The following is a 21953-nucleotide window of genomic DNA, read 5'->3' on the forward strand; positions in this document are numbered from 1 at the left end:
TATTTATTTATTTATTTATTTTTTGGTCTTTTTGAGACAGGATCTCCCTATAGCCCCAGCTGTCCTGGAACTCACTATGTAGACCAGGCTGGCCTTGAACTCACAGAGATCCACCTGCCTCTGCCTCCCGAGTGCTGGGATTAAAGGTGTGTGCTACCACGCCCGGCTGTAGTAATATTTTATTACATTATAATTACTACTCCATAACATTCTCCTAAGATTTCTTTGATAAGTTATAAGAACACTATATAAACTAAATATATGAAATACTGAATTTATCTAATTTACAGCAAGACTATTACCCAGGTATGGTGGTATACACCTGTGATCTCAGTGGAATTTGGGAGACGGGTATAGGAGGATCAAGAGTTCAAGGCCACCCTGGGTGAGACCCTGACTCAAGACACAATTATTTTTTTAATTTATCAAAATCTGATTAATGTTCCTTCTCAAGCTAATGACAGAAGTTCTAAAACATTTAGTATATATATCTGTGGTAAGCTGCTGTCTCAATTCATTCTTCTCTAGTAATCAAGATTTAGCTAGTCACATGGTAACCCTGTTTCAGACTTTCTCAGCTCCCCCATCTGTAGATAGGGATGGCCAATGAACTTTTTCCAATGTACTTTGGGCAAAAAGGAAGTATATATATATATCTTCCTCCTCACTTGCTTAGCTTCCCTCTTTCTCCCTTTCCTCCACTCCTCACGGAAGGCTGAGTCATCAAAGTGGTGGTGACTCTGCTTTGACAAAACTTAGAGAAACAGAAACAACAAATAAAAGGAATCTGCTCTCTGAAATACCAGGAGATATGAGAGAATCTTCCATTGTAACTAAGCATTAGATGTTGGGCTTCTTGTTATGCTATTTTAGCAAACATTAAAAAAATTCAAACAAACTCAACATAATGGCAACACAGAATATTTCGGTATTTTAAACAAGATGACTTTTTCTTTTCTTACCCTTTTTTATTAAAAAACAAAACCCAAAATAAACCCACAAAACGTTGTTGTTTGAGACAAGGTCTCATGTAGCCCTAGGTAGTTTCAAATTTGCTATGTGGCTGAGGATAATCTTCCTGCTTCTACCTTTCAGGTGCTTCAAGTGTTTGTTTTGTTTTGTTTTGTTTTGTTGAGACATGGTCTTGCCATGTTGCCTAGGTTAGCCTCAAGTGATCCTCCTGCCTCAGTCCCACAAGTAGCTAGGGCTATAGTACATACCTATCCGAAGTCCCACAGTTGGTCATGTTCTCACAGTGGAGGCTTCTTCTACTAGACACCTAAGTTCATATCTATACCTGAGTCATACCCTTACTTAATTTACCCTTATCTCTTAAATAGCTTACAACTATAGTAAATACTGAAAATATGCATAATGATTAGAAGATAACCTTCCCTTTTTTTTTTGGTCTTTTTGGGACAGGGTCTCTCTGTTGTCCCAGCTGGACTGGAACTCATACAAACTAGGCTGGCCTTGATCTCACTGAGACCCACCTGCTTCTGCCTCCTCTGAGTACTGGGACTAAAGACATGCACTACCAGTCTTTCTCTCTCTCTCTCTCTCTCTCTCTCTCTCTCTCTCTCTTTGATTACACAATTCTGGCTGTATGATGATGCAAAATGCCTTCCAGTAGAAATGGGACTTTTCTGAATTTTGGTTCTCTGGCCTAGCAGTTTCAGGTGTGAGATGCTCTGAGATGTGGCAGTGACAGCAAGTCACACTCCCAGATAGCAACCCCAGGGGAAACAGCTAGCATCCTGTGGTGCATGTGCTAAGCTATGGTGTTACATATGTGAAATATATTAAATGTGTTTCTTGAGACGGGTCTCCCTATAGCCCCTGCTGCCCTGGACCTTGCTATATAGACTAGACTGGCCTCCCTCAGTCTTACAGAGATCGCCTGCCTCTGCCTCCTGAGTGCTGAGATTAAAGGCATGCGCCACCATGCCCAGCCCAGCTTTCATTTTTAACACAAGATCTAGCACTACTAAAAGAAAATTGTTAGATTCCTTTTTTATGACACATTAAGGGAGATACAATATTAATGACTAAGCCTGCTTTCTGTTCTCAGGAGGCAAAGGCAGGAGGATTGAGGGATGAAAGTTAGTCTGAGGTATACAGCAAGATCTTCTTTCAATATAGAGAAGTAAGACTTTCTTTTTAAGAAACCTCTTATTAGGGCCAGGTGTGATGGTGCACACCTCTAATCCCAGCACTTGGGAGGCAGAGGCAAGCAGATCTCTGTGAGTTCAAGGCTAGCTTGATCTCCACAGTGAGTTCTAGGTCAGCTGCGGCTACAGAGAGATCCTGTCTCAAAAAGAGCAAAAAAAAAAAACCTCTTAAATGGTGCTAAACAGGTGTTCTAAAAAAGTCTGTAATTAAGCAGGGCGTGGTGGTGCACGTCATTAAGCTCAGCACTCGGTAGGCAGAGGCAGATGGATCTCTGTGAGTTCAAGGCCAGCCTGGTCTAATTAATGAGTTCTGGTCAGCTGGGGCTACAGGGAGACCCTATCTCAGAAGGACCAAAAAAAAAAGAATTCTGTAATTAAACATTCTGTAAATGTCGACCTGAAGTGGAGTCAACACCCATAGGTACTTGAAAGAACATTCAACTATTGGCAACTACCCTTTCCCATCAGCAAAAACTGAAATGTGAAAAAAGACTTTTTTAAAATTTTGGGTTAAGACATGAGACTCAGAAGCTTCCCCTCACAGCCACTCCCTGATTCCCAAGAGAAGAAACCCAGGGCTTCATGCACGCTAGGCAAGCGCTTTACCACTGAGCCATGTTCTTAGTAACTCTTTACCTTAAGTAATACAGTCTAATGACAGCACCCAAATTTACTATCTTTAGGAACCAAACTAGAAATAAATTTAAAGCCATAAATTTAGACGACCCATCCCACCACCTGCACTTTTCTATTCTTTCCAAGACCTTGTTCTATTAATCTTCACTTTCCGTATTTATTGTCTCATCCACCTCCTGGATCCTTCTTTTTTCAGTGTTTAGCCCAGGTACGTCTATATCTCAAAAGAAAGAAGGCAAGCAAATGAAACACTAGAGCCCACATTCCCTCTAATTATTTCACAGCTTTAGCATCTTTTTTGTTTTGTTCTTTTTGAGACAGGGTCTCCCTATAGCCCCAGATGGCCTGGAACTTGCTATGTAGACCAGGCTGGGCTCAATCTCACAGAGATCCACCTGCCTCTGCCTCAGGAATGCTGGAATCACAGACTATACCATCACACCCAGCTTTCAAGTTGAAAACGGAGCTGACCTAGTAGCGAGGAAAGACTATTCCTAGACTGTGGCGGTTCAGAGGCAAAGGCCTTGGCCTCTTTCACAGAAATAGGTTTCACTACTATGGCTTTCTTCCAAGTGGAACCCCAGCTGAACCAACAGGAATGCAAATATGGGTCTAAGTGTAGGCCAAGCATGAATATTGGTGGTTGCTTCTGAAAACTGGATACAATTTCCTGCTTTATTTCTATTCATACTGCCTCACACCAAACTTATAAGTACTTGACCAGAAATGTATAGGCTTATATACCTGATCAGTCATGCCATGACAAGCTCTTGGAGGTACATTATTTAAATGTTTTGAGACAGGATCTCACTATGCAGCCTAACATAGCCTAGAACTCACTATGAAGACCAGGCTAGTCTCAGACTCACAGAGATCTTCCTGCCTCTGCAGAGTACTGACAATAAAGTTATATACTACCACACCTGGCCAGAGGACAACTCGAGGATAACTTTTCTGCATCATGCGGATCCCTAGGGATCAAATGCAGATCCTTAGGCTTGGTGAGAGGTGTCTTTACCTGCTGAGTCATTTCACCAGCTTATCCAAGCTTATCCAAGCCATAAAATTTATATACAAGTGACCTCTGCACTGGTTTAATAAATTTTAAAAAGTTCCCTGAAGTGTTTAGACTAAAATTATAAGCACAAGTGTGAGAGCCTCAGTGTGGTTAGAGTTTAAAAGCAGAATCCTAAAGCCAAAGTGTAGTTGCAAAGACAAGTAATGGCCCTACCAAGAAGGTGCCTGTGCATACCCCCTCCTTTGTAGCACATGCAAATCCAGCCACTGCATGCAAATACCAGACTAGGACACAAGAACAATGACACATTTCAATCAACACTCACCCTCTAGATTCTCCAGAAAGGAACTGGACATGAGAGTTCACTGTGATTAGGCCATTTCTCTGTTGAACCTGATGACTGGTGTTCCAAGTGAGACATAAAGTGGTCTGTGTCAAAGAAGACAACATCACTACTGAATGGAACAAACCAGAGGGTGAACTTAATCTACTACACTGCCTGGCCTGAGGTTTTTTTTTTCCCCTAGAAGTATAATTTAATTTTTCTTTATTTGTCAATCACTGCTGTATATAATAGCTCTCCATGTTTTGTTAGACAACCTAAATACTGGAGTCTAGATAGTTTAGGTAAGGAGTGATTTTTAATTAAAAATGTAACACTTTTAGGAGGGTCACAATTATGGCTTTAAGGGGATAAATTCAGTTTTAAATACACTAATTTTTATTACAGTAGATCAGAAGCTCACTCCTCCTTTGGCCTATAAGAATTATTCTGGTCCTTTGTTGTACAACTTCAAACAAAAGAATCTAACTTTGGAAGAGAGAGAAATCTATGTATGTAGCATCTGTAAACACTAATTAACACCCTCATTTTAAGCAAACAAAAGGTAAGCCAATCTGTATTAAATGTACTCTCACTAAAGGCATTAGAAATGAAACACACTTTTAGAATCCCAGTACTCAGGAGGCAGAGACAGACAGATCTCTGTGAGATGGAGGTCAGCCTGGTCTGCATACATAGTGAGTTAGCCTGGTCTGCACACATAGTGAGTTCCAAGCCAGCTGTGGCTACAGGGAGACTCTGTTTCAACCTTTTTAAAAATTATTAACTTGAGATCAGTTGAAATTACCCTTTTTTGAGGGATCCCAATCTTCACAACTGAATTCTTCAAAACAAACCTAGAAAGTGTGGGACATATAATTCTAGGTAAATCAACATATACATTAAAAGTATAGGAGCCGGGAGTGGTGGCCCACGCCTTTAATCCCAAGCACTCGGAAGGCAGGGGCAGGCAGATCTCAGTGAGTTCGAGGCCAGCCTGGTCTACATAGCGAGAGTTCCAGGACAGCTGGGGCTACAGGGAGACCCTGTCTCAAAAATACAAAAAAAAAGTATAGGAACAAAACTAAGAGACCAACAGACACTGGAGGCCTATTGTGTGTTGGCTAACCTAGTGGTAATTTGAAATTGTGCTTCAAGGAAAATTGCACTCTAATTCCTTCCTTCTAATTCCTAGAAGCAATGCCCAAACAAACAAGCAAGCAAGCAAACAAACAAACTTGCCTTTGATGATTACAAAAGCTTCAATGAAACATTTTTAGAAAAATTAATACCAATCTTTGTGAAACGTACAAAAATTTAAAGGGGAAAGAACACTTTCTAACTCATTGTAAGTCATTATTTCGTCTCAAAATTAGACAAAGGCAATTTACTTTTTTTATTTTTTGGTCTTTTTGAGACAGGGTCTCCCTGTAGACCCAGCTGTCCTGGAACTCACTATGCAGACCAGGCTGGCCTTGAACTCACAGAGATCTGCCTAGCCTCTGCCTCCCGAGTGCTGGGATTAAGGCGTGCGCCACCACGCCTGGCATGACAAAGGCACTTTTTAAGACAGATGGGGGTAAGGCTCAGTGGTAGACAATTGCTAAAGCATGCACAAAGCCCTGGGATTGATCTCCAACACTACAAAAAAGAAAGAAAGAAAAAAAGGACCAAGTAAGAAAACTACAGAATATCCTTTAAAAACATAGATGCAAAAAATCCTTAAGCAACTACTATACAAACCAAACACAAAAACACATTGAAAGGATTATGCATTATATACCATGGCTAAGCAGATTTTTATCCAAGAATGCAAAGATGATTTTACATATGAAAATCAATCAATGTCACCTTAATAGAATGTGGGGATTAAAAAAAAACACAAGATGATCTCAAACCCAAGATGATGCAGAAAACCATTTGATAAAATCCAATGCTTTTTAAAAATAAAAACAAACCAGGAATAGAAGGAATTTCCTCATTATGTTAAAAGCCATACATGAGGGGGGCTGGAGAGATGGCTAAGAAGTTAAGAGCACTGACTGCTCTTGCAGTGGACCCGGGTTCGATTCCCAGCACCTCTATGGCAGCTACAAACTGTCCTTAACGCTAGTTCCAGGCGAATCTGAAGCCCTCTTCTAACCTCCGAGGCATTCCACAACATGGGTGTACTCACATACATGCAGGCAATACACTCATACACATAAAATATAATAAATATATTTTTTTAAAGCCATACAAGCCGGGCGTGGTGGTGCACGCCTTGAATCCCAGCACTTGGGAGGCAGAGGCAGGCTGATCTCTGTGAGTTCGAGGCTAGCCTGGTCTACATAGGGAACTCCAGGTCAGCTGGGGCTACAGGGAGACCCTGTTTCAAAAAAGACCAAAAAAATAAATAATAATAAAATAAAATAAAATAAAATAAAAAAGCCATACATGAAAAACTCACAGCTAGCATAATAATCAAAGGTGAAAGACTGAAAGCTTTCCCCACAAGAAACAAGAAAAAGATGTAAGCTGGGCATGGTGGTACCTGTCTTTAGGTCCAGCAGAGGCAAAGGCAAGTGGATCTCTGAATTCAAGACAAGCCTGGTCTACAATAGCGAGTTCCAGGCAATCAAGGGCTACATAGTGAGACCTGATCTCAAAAAAGATGTAGAACTATCGCTATTCACAATGGTATGGTCTTCTACATTTAAGATCCTAAAAGATATCCCCCCACCACCAAAACACACAAAGTTAGTGCTAAAAGCTGGCATGGTAGTACAAATCTATAAACCCAATTCTCAGTAGGTAGAGACAGAAAGAACCTGAGTTCAAAGTCAGTACTAGTCATATAGCTAGTTCAAGGCCAATCTAAGCTACAGGAGACCCTGTCTCAAAAACAAAGAAACAAACAAAAAATGCTAGTGCTAATAAACAAAGATGTAGGACATAAAACCAAATATCAAAAATTATATTTCTGCTGGGAGTGGTGGTGCAGGCCTGTAATCCCAGCACTCCGGAGGCAGAGGCAGATGGATCTCTGTGAGTTCAAGGCCAGCCTGGTCTATATAGTGAGCTCTAGGCAAGCTAAGGCTGCAGGGAGACTGTGTCTCAAAAAGACAAAAAAAAAAAAAAAAAAGAGGACAAATCTTTACCTTATATCATACACAAAACTCCAAATGGATCACAGACCTAAATTAGGAGGCTAAAACAGTTAACTTAAGTTCAACAAAATTAATACCTTCTAAGTATCAAAGGACACTATCTAGGGGCTAGAGACATAGCTCAATGGTTAAGAGCACTGACTGTCCTTCCAGAGGACCTGAGTTCAGTTCCCAATACCCACATGGTAGCTAACCACCATCTGTAATTCCAGTTCCAGGGAGTCAGACACTCTCCTCTGGCCTTTGTGTGCATTGCATACATGGATACATTTACATACATGCAGGCAAAACACTCAAATACATAAAATAAAAATAAATATGTAAAAAGGATATTATCAAGAGAGCAGAAAGACCTATGAATTGTTGGCCTGGGCAGCTTCTGAGGCCTCCCCCAAACAATACAGGTTACTGCCATTGCTGTTGGTTGCCTAGAACTTGGTAACATCCTGTTTTGATGACACCACACACTTTGATTATAAGACATATAGAAATCAAGCTGGAACTGAGCTAGAAGCTTCTTTGTTCCTGGCTAACTTTCGCAGTGCTGGAAAGTGCTAAGCAGACTGCATGGTGAGAACTGTTATCAACAGTCATACTCTGCTGGTCAACTCTACATGGTACACTACCAACCTGCCAAACATGATGTGCCATTGGTGCAACAGTGGCATGCCTGCTATAGAGGTAACCAACTGCTTTCTGACTGGATTTGACATTTGTTCCTAAGGAAGGAATTCACATTTGTTACTGTAAAACTGGTCAAGCATACTTGTGGGGAAGCTACTGCTCTTACTTTGCTAAATGAACATGGTAATATGTCCAACTGCCTTCTAAATATTATATTTATTAGTGTTACCATCCAGAGAAGCTTCTTTCTGTGATAGACAGTGGTTACTGCAGAGACTCATAACTAGTCTAAGTGCTGAGAATAAGTGACTGTTGAATGCTCAGGTCTAAGTATACTTATCACCACCTGCAAGAGGGGGATGAGGAAGCATAAGAATGCAAGAGCCAGAGGAAAGGGTGGAATGTTGTCAGATGACATGGCCACTGCACTCTGGAATTCTCAGCAGTTTTGATTCATTACACAAAACTTGCATGAGAATGGGGGAGTGGAGAGTTCTTTTGTTGCTTTCCACTATATCCACCAGGCTAGCTAGCCACACCAAGCTAGGCAGACTTGGAGCTTCCACGGATTCTCTTGTCTTCACCTCCCATCTCTCAGTAGACAAATACTACTATGCCCAGCATTTATATGGGTTCTGGAGATTTGAACTCAGATCCGTGTGTGGCAAGTACTTTGCACACTGAGCCCATGCCTGCTTTTTCTGTGGGTTCTGGGGATCAAACTCAGGTCCTCATGCTTACACAAAGAGCACTTTATTAGCTGAGTTGCTTCCCTGGTCCAAGGATCTGCCTTTTGTTCACTGAAGATCTATAATAATGCTTAGCATGTATTAGGCATTGAGAAATACTTTTTGAAGCCTGGCATGCTCATGCATGCCTTTAATCCCAGCATTCGGGAGGCAGAGGCAGGTGGATCTCTGTAAATTCAAGGCCAGCCTGGTCTACACAGTGAGTTCCAGGCCAGCTGGGGCTACAGGGAGACCCTTTCTTACCCACAAAAGCAATCTAAGAACTTTAAATTTGCAATAGAACTCATAGTACAGAAAAATAAATCAATATTACACTGTAAAAAGCATTAACAACATAAAAAAGCCAAAAAAGAAAAAAAAAAAATCATGTGCTATTACAAAAGGGGAGGGCAGGGCATGATGGGGCATGCCTTTAAACCCAGTGCCCCAGAGGCTCCCCCCTTTTTAAAATTTGGGTTGTTTTTTTAACTTTAAAAAAAAAATTTTATTTTTTTTGTGTGTATGCATGTATTGCCTGCACATGCAGGTAAGTGCACCCACATTGTACAATGCCCGAGGAGGTCAGAAGAGGTTGTTGGATCCCGATCCCCTGGGACTGCCATTACAGACAGCTGTTAGCTGCCATGTGGGTGCTGGGATCCGAACCCAGGTCTTCTGCAAGAACAGCCAGTGTTCTTAACCACCGAGCCATCTCTCCAGCTCTGAATTTTTAAAAAAAAATTATGTAAGATGGGGCTGATCCCCGTATGTTGGAGGCCAACCTGGTCTCCATATTAAATCTAGGCTAGCTGTGGCTACTGGGAGACCCTGTGTCAAAAAGACCAAAAAAAAAAAAAAAAAATCTTGGACCTTGGCATTGGTGCACATCATTAATTCTAACACTTGGGAGGACGAATTAGAAGAATAAGAAATTCCAGGCCAGACTGGACTACCTGGAGAATCTGCCTCCCCAACTCCCCCCCAAAATTTCATAGCAAGAGCCATGAGACATTGTGGGGGGATTCTGATTATCATCTCAGTAAGCTTAAGAGCCTAACAAAGGGTTTCTATAAATCAGTAAGAAATGAAGTGATACCCTAACAGAAAACAAGCAAATCTGAGCATAACGTACACTTGTGGCAAATGACTTTCCTTTTAAACACATAAAAAGGTAGTCTTCAAAATGAAATATAAGTATATTATATTAAGAAGCTATTTTCCAGCTATCTCACTAGCAGAGTAAGAAAGCTGGTAAGAGAATACGTTGGTGAAGGTATAGGTTAACAGGTACTCTCATATAATACTAGTGGCAATGAAAGTTGGTATCTTTTTTATTTGAATTAAGAGTCTGACCAGGCTGGCCTTCAACCTGCAGGCAATCCTCCTGCTGCTCAGCCTCCCCAACTGTTGGGATTATAGGCATAAACTACCACACCTGGTTCAAGTACAACATTTATGGAGGGTAATTTGACAACCTTTATCTTTTGTCCTTCCTTCTTTCCCCTTACCCTCCTCCCTTCTGTCCTTACTCCTCCTTCCCTCCCTCTCTCCCTTCCATTTCGGTGTGGTAAATACATAGGCATGTACATGTGGGTGAGAAGAGACCAGAGGCTGAAGTCAGGTGTCTTAACTCTATCACTCTCCACTTTATTTTTTGAGACAAGGTCTTTCAAGGAACCTGGAACTTGCAGTTTCAATTAGACTTGGCTGGCTAATCAGCAAGCCCCCAGGATTTGCCTGTCTCTGCTCCCTCAGCACTGAAGTTACAGACACATGCCATCATGCCTAGCTTTTATGAGTGCTGGGGATTTGAACTTGGGTCCTTAAGTTTGCATAGAAAGCACTTTATCCTTTGAGTCATCTCCCCAGCTCTCCACTTGGCTGGCCTGAAACTTGCTGTGTAGAACAGGCTGGCGTAGAACTCAGAAATAACCCTGCCTCTGCCTCCAGAGTGCTGGGATTTGCATGGTTGGTTAACATAAGCATTCATGTTTTGTTTTTCGCTTTATGGGACAGGGTCTCCCTGTAGCCCCAGCTAGTCTGGAACTCATATGTAAACCAGGCTGGCCTTGATCTCACAGAAATCTGTCTAATTCTTGTGTGAGACTCAAGCCTTCAAGTTTAGGTCTGATTCTTTTTCTAAACTTTATGCACCTTTGTGCTTTACTTTTGGGGAATGAAAAGCTGGTCGGGGGGAGGTGGGAATAGGAAGGTAGATAACGAACTTTCTTCTTTACAAGGTCTCCCTGTAGCCCCAGCTGTCCTGGAACTCACTATGTAGACCAGGCTGGCCTCCAACTCAGAGATCCGCCTGCCTCTGTCTCCCGAGTGCTGTAAAGAATGCTTATCATAGCTGGGCGTGGTAGCTCACACCTTTAATCCCAGCACCTGGGAGGCAGAGGCAGGAGGATCTCTGTGAGTTCGAGGCCAGCCTGGTCTACATAGTGAGTTCCAGGACAGCTGGGGCTACAGGGAGACCTTGTAAAGAAGAAAGTTCGTTATCTACCTTCCTATTCCCACCTCCCCCCGGCCCTATATAAATGAATTATACAACTCATTTATGATATCCTCTTCACCGGCTATGCATGGCTTCCTTTTATTATTTAATTTATTTAGGATCAGCAAGATGGCTGCCAAGTCTGAAAACTGGAGTTTGATCCCTGGGACCTGACATGGTGGAAAGAGAAAACTGATTCCTGCAAGTCATTCTTTGATCTCCACAAGTGCACCAAAGCACATGCATGCCTATACCCACATACACAAAAGAAATAAAAATATATAATTATTTACGTAAATACAACAAATATCAGAGAAACAAGTATCTAACAGTTGCACCAAAACACTGACATATTTACCTCTCTGCTTTATCCTCCATAATAGTCTCCCCCATCAAGTAACCACCTGAATCTTGTGTTTATTATTCTTTTGCTTTAAAAAGGCATCTATTAACCTAGGTATTGTGGCAGATATCTATAATTTCAACACTTGGGAAGCAGAGGTAGAAGGGTTATAAATTCAAGGTGAGCCTAGGCTATAAAGGAACAAAAATAAACAAATGTCAAACATCTACTTTTGCTTATCACTTACATATAGAACTGAAATAGCTAAGGACATGTCTAGAGTCTTGTTAACTGTCAAATCAGCAACTGACCTACATTCAAGATCAGCAAGTTGCTACACAGTAGGAGCAAGTGTCAGTGTCAGTTTTCACCACAGCAGCAGGTTGAACTATATTTAACAGGCATCCTCTTCTCTGTTGGAAGAGTTGCAGCTGTGGTTCTGTTAGTGTAGGAACAAAAGAGGGCAAGTGGGAGGAAGAACTCTCATGGAAAGTTTTAATAGGATTCAGTTAGCTCAACCACAAACCAAAGCTCTAAGACAACTAATTTTACAATACTGTTGATTTTTTTTTTTTTTTTTAAATACAGGATCTTCCTGTAGCCCCCAGCTGCCCTGGAACTCACTATGTAGACCAGACTTTGTGGATCACAAAGATCCACCTACTGCCTCCTGGGTGATGGGATTAAAGACATGCACTACCACACCCTGTTACAAACTTTTGGTTATGTGCTCACATATGTGCCTATAGAAGAGGGCATCCTAAATCTGGACCAGGAGTTACATACAGTGTTTGAGAGCTGCCTGATGTGGGTGCTGGAATCTGAACAATACTTGGGAGGGACAATACTTGGGAGGGACAATACTTGGGAGGCTGAGGCAGGTCAGCCTGGGCTACCAAGTGAGTCCTTGCCTCAAAACAAACAAGCAAGCAAATAAAGAAAATAAGCAACCAATATACTAATAAACTCCTTTAGCACAGAGCTCTTGCCATCACAGCCTACTATTGAGCAGTAGCTGTAGTGGTATAAGAAAAAGACTGTTCTAAAAAACATTCAAATCCAGTCTCAGCTCTGGGGCATAATTACTACTGGTATGGCCTTCACAAAGTCCAACTCTGTAAATGTTACTATCTAGAGCTGGGGAGATGTCTCAGCAGTTAAGAGCACTGGCTGTTCTTGCAGAAGACCCAGGTTCAAATCTCAGCACCAACATGACAGCTAACAACTGTCCTCAACTCCAGTTCCAGGGGATACAACGGCCTCTTCTGTCCACTGTGGGCATTGCACATGGGTGCACTTATGTACATGCAGGCAATACACACATACACATAAAACAAAAATAAATAAATCATTTTAGAAAATGTTACTATCTACTCAGAGAAATGGTAAGGATTAGCCTAAACAACAAATAGGAAAATATTATGTAGGTTTTAGGTGTTCTAGTTTATAACAAATAACCTGAAACATCCCCTCATGTCTTACAAACCATCTACTACTGCGTCATTTGTTCCCTTGCCAAAGAATCATGCTCTTCCAGGCAAATCTATCTGGGTTGCCTTTTGATACTGATTCACTGAAAAATATACTCATCATCCTAGACACATGTCACTGACTCATGGAAACCTTGCTGAGTGGTTCCTATGAAATCTGTCATACATCTCTCTGCTAATATTCTGATATGAATACTTGGTTATAGTAACTCTGACTGCCTGCATTGTATAAATATCAGTCAGGTACTATGTGTGACTAGAAAGCCCCAGAAGACAAGTTGCATCTTATTTGTCTTCCTTGCCCCTTGCCTTACAACCTGACATTTATTGCTAGCTTTTCAACTAAGGAGTGAAGCAGGGTGTGGTAGCACACACCTTTAGTCCCAGCACTATGGAGGCAGAGGCAGGCAGATCTCTGTGAATTCAAGGCCAGTCTAGTCTACATATGGAGTTCCAGGCCAGCTGTGACTACAGGGAGGCCCTGTCTCAAAAAGCCAAAAAAAAAAAAGCAATCGATTAAGTAGTGAATTTAACTGCTCCATATCTCTAACAGGAGATGGCTGGTTTAGAATTACTTTCCTATGCTGGGCTTGGTGGCACATTCCTTTAATCCCAGCACTTGGGAGGCAGAGGCAGGCAGATCTCTATGAGTTCAAGGCCAGCCTGGTCTACACAGTGAATTCCAGGGAGACCCTGTCTCAAAAACAAAAACAAAACAACAAAAAACTTTCCTATTATAGATTATTACAGAACTAGAGAGAAAAACAAAGTTCTATTATCCATGCTTCAGACTCTTTAGAGTTTTCATATTACATAAAAGCTATAGGTAATGCTTAACAAATATCTATTTAGACAAAATTTGACTATTATATGAACGGCAAAGGAAAGAATAAACTCGGTTCAGCATGCTGGCAGGATCACAGGAAAAGTGATTCTTTACTAGTTTGAGTCTCCTCAAGAGCAGAAATTTTTCCTTAATATACTCTTAGTATCTCCAGGATCTAGCCATAGTGCCCTATAAACAAGGAAGCCAACAATATTCATTCAATTAATGACCCTGGGGCTAGACAGACTGCTCAGAAGTTAAGAGCACTGGCTGTTCTTGCAGAGGATCCAGGTTCAGTTCCCAGGATCCACATGGCAGCTTATAACTATCTGTAACTCTAATTTCAAGGGATTCAACATCCTTATCTGGTCTTCGAGGGCACCAGGCACACACATGGTGCACATACATACATGCAAACAAACACATAAACATACACATAAATCTTGTTAGATATGTTAACACATTTCTTACAAAGTTATTTAAAAGTCCAATTTTATGCTTTTTCATGACTCTTCCTCAATTTTCAGTGCTTAAAAACACAGCCAGAGCCGGGTGTGGTGGCTCATGCCTTTAATCCCAGCGTGTACAGACACAAACACACACACACACACACACACACACACACACGCACACACGCACACATGAGCTTACCATCATCTAAAGTGATGTCCTGTAGACCAATGGTAGTAAAGTTAGGTTCCCGATCTTCCGGTTCAGGTTTAATGTTCACAGCTCCGCCATCAGGCGAAAATGATGCTGGATCACACAAACTGTGACATACTAAGGATGAAGGTACAGAAAGACCTCCCTGGCCTATACTTTGTGCTTGAGTTGAATGCTGTCCAGAATGCATTCTGGAGGTTGGAGATGGTGATGAGGCAGTTCCTGAGCCAGGAGATTGGTAAGGCATAGACTGTAGCTGAGGGGACGATGGCCCAGAAAGAGTTGAACTAGCCAGGGGATGAGCGGTTGCTGGGGAAGCTGTTGTAGCAGATCCCGGATGTGAAGGACAATATGTAATAGGCTGTAACTGAGAAGGCGGCTGACCTGTAACCTGGTCTGCCACTGGAGAAGAAAGAGATCTTTGTCCTGTGTTTGAACAATGGTATCCCATTGACTGCAGATGAGGTGGGGTTTGCACAGAATGAGGTGAATGTGCTAAGAGATGTCCTGTTGTGCCTGAATTTGAAGAATGAAATGCTACTGATGACAGTGGTTGACAGCTAAGGTTTAATAAACTAGGAAGAGCTGCATCCTGCTGAAACAAAACTGGATCAAATTCTTGACTAGAGGCAGCATTAATAGGAAGACAAGTTGGTCCACTGTACACATTATTTTGCATAGGCTGATAGGAAGACCCCATAGGAGATGCTGATGTAACTTGAAAAGGCTGGTGCACAACTGATGATGGCATTATGGGCTGTTCTTTACCAGCACCCTCATCCCTACACTGCAATTGTGGCAGATGGGAAGAGGTTACCATGGATGCATATGATGGCTGGATGGGACAAATCAAGCTTCTCTGTACTGACAGTACACTGTCATGTGGGTGCCCTGTATCTGAAGAAGGCCTCTGGGTCTGGGCAGGATGAGGCACAGGTAAAGGTGGAACTGAAGACAAATCAACATCTTCTCTTTGTTCTTGCTTCATCAAAACTGAAAATAAATGATTGACACATGTTATACAGTACATAAAATGATTATGACAAGCCTTAATTCTAGGTTACACAAGTATAGCAAGTATTCAAGCAGGATCAGGGGGATGGCAAACTCAAATGTCTTTAGGGAAGAAGTTCATGTAAAATATTCTATTTGTATGTATATATACATAAACACAAATATTTTGTTTTTCTTAAATTACATTTGTTTATTTACTGTGTGCACGAATGCACATGCAATGGTGTATCAGTGGAGGTCAAAGGACAACCTGTGGGAGTTCTTTCCTTCCTTCTATTTGTGTCCCACACTCAGGTCATCAGGCTTGGCAGCAAGTACTTTTATTTACTGAATCATTTCCCTGGCCCTATTTTGCTAATTATGTACAGATATCCTTGGGAAGATGCACAAGAAAACTGTTAGGTTTACGTTGTTTGTTTTTCGTTTTTCTTTTGTCTTTTTGAGACAGGGTCTCCTTGTAGCCCCAGCTTGTCTAGAACTATGTAGATCAGGCTGGTCATCAACTCATGGAGACCCACCTGCCTCTGCCTCCAGAGTGCTGAGGCTAAAGGCACCCACCACCATGCCTGGCCAGATTTACTTTTCAGAAGGGAAACTAGGTGATATGGAGACAGAAGAAGGGAGATTTACATTTCACCCCTCTACTGTTAATGTACATATTATATTTTTGGTCCCATTACACATAGTTCTAAGGTTATACAGAAAACATACACATGTGGTTAAGTTTTTCTGTGTATGTATAAGTATGGTGAATGCCCATGTGTATGTGGGAAGCCAGAGAAGGATATCAGTGTCTTCCTCTTCATTCTCCACCTTATTCCTTTGAGAAAGGGCCTCTTGCTAAACCTGGAGCTCAAGTTTTTCAGACAGGCTGACAACCAGCAAACTCTAGTGATCCTTTTCTTTCTGCCCCCTCAGTGCAGGGTTACAGGTATGTGCAGGACCATGCCTGATTTCTCATGTGAGTGCTGGGATCCACATTTCTGTCCTCATGCTCATGCAGCAAGTACTCTAAACCACTGAGCCATCCCTTCAGTCCTGTACCTGTTAAGTTCTAGGCTGGACAATCCCAGCACATGGGTGAATGCCCATGTGGGGGGTGGAGGTGAGGGTGGGTGGGATGGAGGGGACACAGGCAGTCTCTGAGGTTCAAGGCCATCCTGGTCTACATAATGAGTTCTAAGCCAGCTGGGGCTACAGGGAGACCTTGTCTCAAAAAAGACCAAAAAAAAGCTGTTCTAAAAAATTAATATTCTCACTGTATTAATGGGTTATTTACTTTCAATGTATACTTTTTATCCCTTTTAAAAAAAGATTTATTATTTTATGTGTATTGAGTATTTTACCTGCATGTGTGTACAGCACCTATGGAGGCCAGAAGAGAGCCTCTCAATGAACCTGAAGCCAGGCTGGTGTCCACTAAGCCTTAATGACTTTTCTCTTAGATCCCTGCCTGCCACTGCTGGGGTTACAAGTATACACCAGCTTTTTACATGAGTCTTGGGGATTTTAACTTGGGTCACCATCCTTATACAGCAACCTATTATTTGCTGAGTCATCTGCCTATCCCCAAACAAAAAATGTATTTTTATATGCATCAAAAGGATCTGGAAGCTTTAGAGTAGAAGAGAACTTGGGGATTTAAAAGTATTTTTAGCTGAGTGTGGTGGTGTATGCTTTTAATCCAGCACCTGGGGAGCAGGCAGATCTCTATGAGATCAAGGCCAGTCTGGTCTACCTAAGTTCCAGGCCAGCTGGGGCCTGGGACACAAACAAACAAAAATTCTTTCAGTCAGTATGGTGTTGCAGCCCTGCAATCATATTACTTTGGAGGTAGAGGCAGGGAAATCACAAGTTTAAGGGCAGCTTGATCTATAAACACCAAAAACAAACTTTCAACATACATTACAGAAAGAATTTATATTAATGTGTTTTGGGGGAAAAAAACTGCTCAAAATTTCATTTTAGAAAAAAATTGAAGAAAGTTGAATGTTTACAGAGAAACAACAGTCATCAACCAGAATAAGGACTGTCCAAACACTCCTGTGTGACCCTTTTTCTTTCAGTCAGTATATGCCACTTTATTTGTATTCATCAAATAAAGGTCAGTGACGACAGTCATCGTCCAATCCAATGTTCTTTTCTATTCTTGGACTCCACTGATTTCCATTCTGATCTGTAATGTCAAAAGGACTCTATAGTGTCCTCCAATTTATGAGTTGGTAACATAAAGGTAGCGTGATTTCTCTCGTTTGCCTTCTAATTGCTATCACTATATGGTAATAACACCACTAATCAGCTGACCCTACAGCTTCGTTTTCAGAAGCACTCTCCCTTATTCAGGGCAGAGTGTTGATCTCAACAGCACTTGCACAAAATATGTCTGCGGTAAGTCCCACTCTGGATGAGCCATACTATCCATATTTTATCCACTGCCTTGAAGAATCTGAGTGCTGCTTCAGAAAGTTACACAGCCAGGATAGGTAGAATCTATAAATTCATAAGTATCAAAATCAAAGATGCCTTTTAATCAAGCTTAGAACCTCACCAGTATTCTGTGGTCAATTTACCTTTCTTTACAACTATTTCAAAGCACTTCTATGGTGTTTAAAGTCAAATTACCCACTCTCCTTTGCTCACAACAGAAGACTTAAAACTATTTTTTAGGGGCTAGAGAGATGGCACAGAGGGTAAGAGCACTGGCTGCTCTTGCAGAGAACCTGGGTTCGATTCCCACTCCCTCATGGCAGCTAATAACCATTTGTAACTCCAGTTCCAGGGGATCCAACGTCCTGTTCTAGCTTCTACAGGTTTTGCATGACATGGGTGCACTTACATACATGAAAGCAAAACATTCATTCACATAAAATAAAAATTAAAGAACAAAACAAAACAAAAATTATTTGCTGTAGAAAGCCTGAAGCTGTCATATGGACTCATTAAACTCCGATTTTCAAACTATAAGCTCTGTTCATCTGTAGCCATCTTAACCATCTCCTGTTCTTTCTCTCATTTAGGGTCCATTCTAACCTATACTTTGTATTTTATTTTGTTTGAGCCATGGTCTTATTACATGGCCCAGGATGGCCCCAACTCATGATCCTCTTGCCTTAACTTAGCCTCCCAAGTTTTGAGATGACAGGTATTAACCATTATGCCTGGCTTCAACCTCTATAGTTTAAAATCTTACTTCTTTTCACCTTTTTCAGAAATGTGATAGTCTTTTGTTGTCCATGATCCCATCAACCATAAGACCTTTGCATGTGTTGCTGCCTTCTTTTTAAAAAATTTATTATTGTCTCTGTGTGTATGATGTATGAATGAGTATAGGCATACATGTGCCATGGTACATGTTTGGAGATCAAAGGACAACTTTTAGAGTTAGTTTACTTTTTGTAAAATGATTTTTTATTTGTACAAGTGTTTTGATTGCCAATATGTATACCAGTAGATGTGTAGTGTCCATCAAGACTGAAAGAAGGTGACAGAGCCACCATGTAAATACTGGGAATTAGAACAGCAAGTTTTCTTAACCCCTGAGCCACCTCTCCAGCCCCAGGGGAAGTTGGATTTTTTTCCCTTCCACCTTGTTTTTGTTGCAGGGTCACTTTGTTGTTCTATCAAGCTATATACTCCAGGCTAGTTGGCCAATGAGCTTATAGGCGATTCATCTATCTCCCTCTCCCTTTTTGAAAGGAGTGCCAAGATTATGGATGTGTGCCACCACATCTGAGTTTTGTACATGGGTTCTTGGGAACAAACTCAAGTCCTCAGGCTTGTACAGCAAGTGCTTTTTATCAGCTGAGCCATTTCACCAACCTGTATTGCTACCTTTTATCTAGAATATGTTTTCCTCACTTTAACTTAACAATTAGTAATATAAGCTCTAAGTCAAACAAACAGCCTTAAATCTTACCTTTCCCACTTATTACCTGTGTTACTTAGAAGGCAACAATACTTACCTTATGGAGTTATGGGAGAATAAATGAGTTATTATATGTGAATTGGAACAAAAGATGTTCTAAGTTTACTGAGCAGATAAATAAGGCTACAATGTACTCCAACATAACAGGAATCAAATTCTAGAGCTAAACAAAGAATTATATACTGCAAAACTGCAAAACTTTGAACATATGTAAGCACTCAATTTATTCATCTGAAAACAGGATATCTACCACCTATCTCACAGGTCTATTATGGGGATTAATGAGTTAATACAGAAAGAGGTTAGAAAAATATTAGTAACAGAATCAACATTATATAACTATTACTGTTATTTTCCAGTTATTATTTCCTATTAAATGGAAGCTTTTCTCAAGCTATTAGACTTGGTAAAGGTCTTTTGTATTTGTAGTCACAATAATTCATCCCTTTCAGAATCTTTGTCTCAATTTATAATGACACATTAGCTAGCAATTTTATTTAGTAACTTATTAACTTCTATTTGTCTTACTAGAGTATAAGATTATAAGTCTCATGCAAGAAGAAATGATATAGGTGTGCCACCTAATAGGCACTCAAAAACACTGAATGAATGAATGAATGTTGTAATCTCAGTACAAGAGACTTAGAAAGGAGATTGAGAATTCTAGGCCAGCCTAGACTACATAGCAAGTTCAAGGAGAGACTGAACTTTAAAAAAAGACCTTGTCTCAAAAAATTAACAGTTAGAAATGTATGTCAGTGGTTGAGCACTTCCGTAGCATGCACAAGGCTGGGTTTGATTCCCTACACTGAGAAAAAGAAGGGGGGGGGGGGGAGGGGGTGAATGAATGAATGGGCTAAATCCTTTAGTGTTGAAAAGTTTGTATTCTATTTGAAACTGATCTGAAATACCTGATTTCTAAGTAAAATATTAACTTTATTACATAACAATGATTTTTTTTTAAATATTTGAAAACATAAGCAGCCTTTTATATATAAACTAAAATGTAACCAGTCTTTAAAAGATATGTATGAGGACTGGAGAGATTGCTCAGTTGTTAAGAACAATTGCTCCGGCCAGGCATGGTAGTGCACACCTTTAATCCCATCACTCGGGAGGCAGAGGCAGGCAGATGTCTGTGAATTCAAGGCCAGCCTGATTTACATAGTGAGTTCCAGGACAGCTGGGGCTACAGAGAGAACCTGTCTCCAAAAAAAAAAAAAAAGAGAGAACAATCGCTCTTCTTACAGAGGACCCAAGTTCAATTCTGAGCAAACACATCTGGTGGCTTATAACTGCCTGTAACTCCAGCTCCTGGGAGTTCCAACACCTCTGGTTTCCACAGGCACCTCCTGCACTCATGTGCACAACACACACACTTTTAAAATATTCATTAGTTTGTTTATTTATTTATTTATTTATTTTTTAATTTTTTGACAGTCTCCCTAGTCCCAGCCTGCCTGGAAGTCACTATGTGGACCAGGCTGGCCTCAATCTCAGAGATCTGCCTGCCTCTGACTCCCGAGGGCTGGAATTAAAGACTTGCACCACCATACCTAGCACACATACTTTAAAAAAAATTTTTAAAGGTATGAATGATAACCATTAATAATAACAAGTACTGTGTAGTGGCATACACCTGTTATTCTAGCACCCAGGAAGCAGAGGCAAGGGGATTCTCACAAATTTGAGACCAGCAAGTGCTATAGAGTGAGATCTTAAAACATCTCCAAATAAATGGATAAATAAATAGCCAGTAACTTCTTAAAGTAATAGTTCTTTTCACTTACTATATACTTGTTAAAAAATTTATAAGAATCTACTTATTCTATGTTGTAATTAAAAAAAAAAAAAGTTAAAACCTCATTCATTTATGTCTTATAAGGGTTTGGAAATTGTTATTGAATATGTTAATGCTGTAATGAAATGCTTCTAATCATGTGGTTATTAAATAATTTTAAAAAAATAAAAAAAATAAATAAATAAATAAAAATTATAAGAAAGTCAGGTGTGGTTGTAAGGTGCATTTAATCCCAGCACTCAAGAGGCAAAGGCAGGAGGATCTCTATGAGTCCAAAGCCAGCCTGGTGTACATAGTGAGACCCTGTCTATTTTTAAAAAAAGGGACTGGAGAGATGGCTCAGTGGTTAAGAACACTGGTTGCTCTTGCAGAAAACCCAGGTTCGAAACCCAGCACCCACATGGCAGCTAACAACTGTCCGAAACCCCAGTTCCAGGGTATCTGACAGCTTCTTCTGTCCTCCGCGGGCACTGCACGTCACGGGTGCACTTATCTACATGCAGGCATAACACTCATACACATAAAATAAAAATAATAAATAATGGGGCTGGAGAGATGGCTCAGCAGTTAAGAGCACTGACTGCTCTTGCAGAGGACCCAGGTTCAATTCCCAGCACCCACATGGCGGCTACGAACTGTCCTTAACTCCAGTTCCTGGGGAATCCGAAACCCTCTTCTGACCTCCGCGGCATCGCACAACACAGGTGTGCTCACATACATGCAGGCAATACACTCATACACATAAA

At 40.9% G+C, this 21953-nt stretch overlaps 1 protein-coding gene across 2 annotated transcripts in view; it reads right to left on the minus strand.

Moving 5' to 3' along the window:
* Nfatc3 (nuclear factor of activated T cells 3) overlaps positions 1–21953 on the minus strand; it is an 80564-nt gene that overhangs the window by 5064 nt on the left and 53547 nt on the right. Inside the window, exons 9-10 of one of the 2 annotated variants that reach the window (XM_008834074.3) lie at positions 14456–15460; positions 4151–4254 (exon numbers count right to left, since the gene is read on the minus strand). In XM_008834074.3, coding sequence (XP_008832296.1) covers positions 4154–4254; positions 14456–15460 — 1106 coding nt within the window. In that variant the 3' untranslated portion in view covers positions 4151–4153. The remainder of the gene's footprint in view (positions 1–4150; positions 4255–14455; positions 15461–21953) is intronic. The other variant, XM_008834065.3, reaches the window with a different exon arrangement.

The sequence above is a fragment of the Nannospalax galili genome, unplaced genomic scaffold (assembly GCF_000622305.1).
Source record: "Nannospalax galili isolate Female #2095 unplaced genomic scaffold, S.galili_v1.0 scaffold410, whole genome shotgun sequence".
Classification (NCBI taxonomy): domain Eukaryota; kingdom Metazoa; phylum Chordata; class Mammalia; order Rodentia; family Spalacidae; genus Nannospalax; species Nannospalax galili.